At 35.7% G+C, this 5,667-nt stretch overlaps 2 protein-coding genes across 6 annotated transcripts in view; both read left to right on the plus strand.

Moving 5' to 3' along the window:
- Nucleotides 1-5,579, plus strand: part of LOC112906629 (protein phosphatase 1 regulatory subunit 12A) — a 15,036-nt gene extending 9,457 nt beyond the window's left edge. For 4 of the 5 annotated variants that reach the window (XM_025981121.1, XM_025981124.1, XM_025981122.1 and 1 more), the window contains 4 exons: nucleotides 2,978-3,056; nucleotides 4,249-4,380; nucleotides 4,991-5,131; nucleotides 5,420-5,579. In XM_025981121.1, coding sequence (XP_025836906.1) covers nucleotides 2,978-3,056; nucleotides 4,249-4,380; nucleotides 4,991-5,131; nucleotides 5,420-5,564 — 497 coding nt within the window. In that variant the 3' untranslated portion in view covers nucleotides 5,565-5,579. The remainder of the gene's footprint in view (nucleotides 1-2,977; nucleotides 3,057-4,248; nucleotides 4,381-4,990; nucleotides 5,132-5,419) is intronic. The other variant, XM_025981123.1, reaches the window with a different exon arrangement.
- Nucleotides 1-5,667, plus strand: part of LOC108733800 (protein phosphatase 1 regulatory subunit 12A) — a 35,042-nt gene that overhangs the window by 17,995 nt on the left and 11,380 nt on the right. Inside the window, exons 12-14 of the mRNA XM_025981120.1 lie at nucleotides 361-532; nucleotides 603-724; nucleotides 795-866. Of these exons, the coding sequence (XP_025836905.1) occupies nucleotides 361-532; nucleotides 603-724; nucleotides 795-866 (366 nt within the window). The remainder of the gene's footprint in view (nucleotides 1-360; nucleotides 533-602; nucleotides 725-794; nucleotides 867-5,667) is intronic.

A 5,667-nucleotide genomic window follows, 5' to 3' on the forward strand; every position in this document is an offset into this window, starting at 1 on the left:
TCGAGTTTTGAAATTGCAGTGTAGCTTTCTAAACTTTTTGTTTTGGTAATTACTATACATGTAGATGTTTTTCTGTTGTTTTTATGCATAATAAATGTTTTTTTTATCGAATTTTTAACTTTTTTTTCACAACAAAACACCTTCACTATCACGTTAACACTAACCAAAGCGATCCAATGTAAGTATTACCACTTTAATTAGTTTTTGTTGTAAATATATATTAACTTTATTTGGTAAACGTGAATTAATTAAAAAAAAAAATACTGTAAATATTTTAGAAATTAAATCTTTAATTGCCAACATTCCCACATTTTTCGATTTTCTCTTTATGTATTTTCCCATATTTTTTTTTTCTTTCAGTTCAAATTGGAAGATGCAACGAAAGATGACGAGCCGCCACCGGTGCCCTCGTTCTTGAGAAGACCTGCGGCTTCTTCGGCCCCGATTCCCAGACCGGCCTCGGCCCCTGTCGAAACCGCAGAGACGACAGTGACACTGCCCCTTCGAAGGCCCAAATCTCAAGAAGAAAGAGGTACAATATCGTTCACTCTTGTTCCACTCCCTCGTGTGTCCAATAAGTAAATTTAAACGTAATTTCTTAGAACAAGACAAGGAAAACGATGCCAGGAACGCCCAGGCGACCCTCGCCACCCAAGCAGCCATCCAAAGAAGAAGGAGACCAAAGAGGAGGTCCACCGGAGTGGTAGCATTCGACAACTTGGATGTGAGTGTCTAATAAATCTATTGAAAGACATCTAGAGTCAGTTTAACAACTTTTTCCTTGTGTTTTTAAGGACCTGGACCCTAGTAAAGAGACCACAGGGGGAGGAGATGCCCAGGACAGCTCAAACGTTAACAACGATGAGGTGAGGACGATCTCTGAATTTGTAGAGCCCAGTATCCGAGCAGGTCTTGTATATGAGCAATTTATAACGCCCTGTATACACTTATCTATAGTAACAATCGCTTATTTATCTCGCCCTGTGCTCATATCGCTTGGTACGAATTTATATCGCTGTTTTCGCGCTACTTATATCATCTGTCTTTAATCGATCCGTTTTCCGAGTGCATATGTCTGCGCGCCATCTGTGTTTCGGTTGTCAAAGTTATTAAGGTGTCGTCGTATCGATCGCCGCTCGCGGCTCACGCTCAACGTTATTATAAAATTTATCGCAATATTTAGGGTTTAAACGATAAGAAACAACTTAAATTTTCAAAATATATTTTAATTTCGAAACGTCATTGACTCCGACCCCGGCTGCGAATTGATATTTTTACTCGGTGTCTAAAAGAAGAAGGACACCAATGTCACGGTGCCTGGTCAGCCAGTCGATTGATAAACAAATAGTCGTTCGTCTGTACTAAAAATAAAGGTACCTTAAACTTTACCTTTAATTCCCCCCTCTCCGTCTCTCTAAATAAACAAATACGCGAATGCTTTTAACGACGCGCGTCTGCTTTCTGTACATATAAACGATCGATGTTGTCGTTACACGCGCACGATTACGTAATAAATCGAGACGGAACGAAACGTTTACGGCCTGATTTAGTGATTTATTCGTTTGTCCTTAAATTGGATTTTTTTTAAATTGTACGAATTAAATTAAAACGAATGGTATTATGTCCAAAGATAGAGGGACCGTTGGGGACCAAAAGAATAAAAATTTCTCAAAAGAATGGTATACGAGTCAGCTGGCTGAAGAGGCCGGATATGCTGAACGAAACATTTGCTAAGCAATAAAATGATGCTAACTCTTGTCATCATCAGAAGGTCGTCAGTCCTAAAGACTGGTTGGACACGTACCTCCACTCTTCCCTATCCTGAGCTAAACTTCGCATTTCCCTAAAACTAGAACAGCCCACATCCTTAACTATTTGCGATCAGTAATCTAATCTAGGTCTGCATCTACTCCTCTTAACTCCTGTTTCTGCCTCTAATAAGTCTCTGACTACACCTGCATTCCTGAGAAGGTGTCCTACCAACCTATCTCCCCTATTGGTCATTTTTTACATTAGTTGACATTGGAATTGAGACATGAAGTTTACTCAGGTAGGTAGTACTCACCATGTAGAATCGTGTGGTAGTATTAATTCCATGCGGAAACCAATGTAGCTTGAGATACAGGCTCGTAAAGTTTTCTTAATTGGAGGAAATTCCGGTTGGTACGGCCCTGGCTGCAGCCCTTCGTCAGCTGTTCTCGCCAAATATGCATTGATGACGTCATTGTTTAGTTAGGTAGATTTATGACAGACTCGAGCTCGCTTAATGCCCCTGCCCGCCGAAGGCGGGCTGATACATTAGAATAATGTTAGGAAGATATTTACGATGTTTGGCGGGAACAGCTGACGGAAGGCTGAAGCCAGGGCCGTACCTACCGGAATTTCCTCCGATTAAGAAAACTTTGAGGGCCTGTATCTCACTCACATTGATTTTTATACTACTACACTACTTTACTTGGTGAGTACTACCTACGTGACTAAACTTCATGTCTCAATTCCAATGTCAACTAATGTAAAAAATTACCCCCCTATTTTTTATTGACTTCCATAGAGTCCTCTTTATCTCCTATTCTTTCCAATACCTCTTCATTTCTAACCTTTTCTACCCACGATATCCTCATCATCCGCCTATAACACCACATTTCGAACGCTTCTAACCTTTTCTTTTCNAGGAGGAGTCTACGATAGTATTTTTTTTTTTCGTTTAACGTTGTCAAACATTTGCAAAGCACTTTTCTAACTTACCTACTGGTCCTCAGCATTTTAACAATAAAATAAAATAAAAAATAGAAAATGAAACGCTTGAAACTAATAAACAACTGACTAACTCATCATATCATTAATTTGTGTACACTTTTCTTGCTGTGTTAATAATGATTTTAATATTTAGGTTAATACTTGGTAATAAACAAAAAAATTAGGACTCTCTTGCCGTTGGAAGATTTGTAAAATTCTCATTAATATTTTTTATTTGCAGAAGACAAGAGTACATCGGATGTAAATAATGAAAACGAAGTTAGTCTGAGACGGACCAATAGTTTCCAGAATGACCCAGAGTGAGTATAATTTGTGACTTTTAACATCTATTTTGTTTATTTATTTTATTTCGTCATTATCAGCCAATATATGAATAACCGTTTAAGTTATCTAACGCTGCTGAGTATTTAATAATAACTAATTAATTTTATCTGGGGATAATACATAATGTTATCATATTGCTTGCCTTTATTAATATAAATTTGCCTTTTGTTTTGGATTAAATTGCAGTATTAAAGAATAATTCATTTGTTTACAGAAATAATTGAAAATTGTTGTTATTGTTTTTGCATTTGGTTAGAAGTAAAAAAAAAAAAAAGAAAAACGTTCTTATTTAGATTGATTTTGTTATAGAAGATTTTCGAATGTTTTTTATCGTTTTCAAATGTTTTTTTATTCTTTTGATCTACTACTACTACTACTTTACAATTTTGCTGCTTAGTTCGTAGAAAAAGTAGACTGTGTTTGCAGAATGCGATACTTTTTTATTCCGTAGATAATAATAATTGTTATAAATATTATTTTTTGAACTGAGTCTAACTCTTTGAATTACTGTTATTATTCATATGAAAGGGAATGAAGATTATTATTATTATTATTGTTTGGTATTTATCATCGATTTCTGTACTCTTCGGAACCAATGCTTTATTATTAATCTTTTTTGCAGCTCTCTTGCTTCAGCTTATTTATTACATTCCGGCTTTATTTATACTTTAACAAATTTCCGCCTCTCGATTGATATTATTTTTACTCCAGTATTATCACGTTTTCTACCTTTTTTCTGATATTATTTTGCATAATCAATAATTCATAGTCTCTCCTCTTCGTTCATTCATTTTCGTTTCTTATTTTCTGTTTTGATTACCTAATTAGTAAGTAATTCTTCTTGGGTAAGTAATAATCTTTATTTTTTGATATCTATTAAATACTTAACAATTTACAGTTCTCCCATCTCCCCTCTCGCCCTCTCTTTCGACCATATCGGTCACGTAAAGCTTCTCTACTTATCAGTCTGTCCAAATGAACGAATAAACCCCTTTTGCAATTGTTCGTTATTGTTTTGTTTTAATTCATTAAGCTCGTTCAAAAACTAATATTCCAGTTTCGAACGTCGCGCCGGTTATTCCCCCGAATGCGACGAATACAGTGGCGAACTTCTAAAGTAGTATTTCTATTTAGTCGCGTCTAATACTCCTTTGCTTGCATGTTTAGGTTCTACACGCGATATCAGGCGCTGCGTGCACGCATACAGGCCAGCTCTGATCCCACTCATTACTCCTTCCCTTACGATTCCCAATCTAAGTACATCATCGCCCCTTCTAACAAAAACCGGCAGCAAAACAGGTACGCACGATTCAATTTTGTTTTGACTTTTTTTTTTTAATTTTTGTTATTAGTTATTCTTTTGTCGTTTTTTTTTTTTTGTTTTTTGTACTGCTCGGGAATCTTTTGTTTTTTGTTTCGTCGTTTTGATGAATAACATGATCTGACTTCCGTGTCTGTGCTTTCGCTTTTTATACGTACACGTCATGTGCTGCATGCTTTGCGATGTGCGTCCCCAGCCTACTATTTAGATGTGCTATTGTGACCGCTTTTCGTTTGTTTCTATGCGAGAATGACATCTGTTGGATTGTTTTTAAACAAGTGACGATATAAAACTAAACAGTTTGATTTTTAATTAATTAATTCATTTCTATGGCATTTTCATTTTGTTTGTCTCAAGAACTAAAGTTTGCCTGTAAAATTCATATTTTCTTTAACGAAAAAGAAAAAAAAAACATCTAATAATTATCGATCTTTCAAATTGACTTTGTTACATTGAATGTACTAATTGGTACCGAGTTATGTTTGTGTTTGGTTCTCGTCCATTTTTTTTTTGTTGCATATTTGAGACTAATTGATACAGAAATTTGGTAAGGTTTGGAATTTTAATGTTTTATTGACACCATTGCAGGCACCAAGACAAAGAGGAGACAGTTTCCGTTAGCAGTACATCTACTGTCAATTCTGTTACAACGAGTACTTCTAGCACCCCAACGAACACCTCCCTATCACCCACGACCAGTCCCGTGCCCAATAGTCAACCTGTACGAAGGTCAGTCAATAGTCATTACTTTATTTTATATGTTTTTTTTATTATTAGATTCATTATCTTTACACTTTAATTTTAATAAGAATGTATGCAATTGTTTTTTTACGAAGTTTTAGATATTACTACAATAATTTTAGTATTTATACACAAAACAAATGAAAATTTTGAAGTCAGTCAATTGCCAGTCGTTTCTTCTTTTTTAGTTCATTTGTTAATAGATGTGCGTATTGTTTTACTTTGTTTTGTTGTTCTTTTGTCGTTATGACCGTATGCTCTTTTAATCGATCGCAGTGGGCTGAAGTTACCTGTCGGCGCAAACGCACCCGCTGCTGTCGCCAGTACTGCCAACACAAACACTTCCGCTATCTCCCCCTCTTCCGGTGGAAACAGGCTTACCGTCATTAAAAATTTCTTTAAGTATGCGTTGTCGTGTTAGCAATAATTAAAAAATTAATATAATAACAATAGAAAAAAGAAGGAGGTTCCAATTAACAATAACGCAGAGTTTGATTTTGTTTTAAGAAACAAAACAACAGTCA

This window comes from Agrilus planipennis, unplaced genomic scaffold (genome assembly GCF_000699045.2).
Source record: "Agrilus planipennis isolate EAB-ADULT unplaced genomic scaffold, Apla_2.0 scaffold1, whole genome shotgun sequence".
NCBI classification, from domain to species: domain Eukaryota; kingdom Metazoa; phylum Arthropoda; class Insecta; order Coleoptera; family Buprestidae; genus Agrilus; species Agrilus planipennis.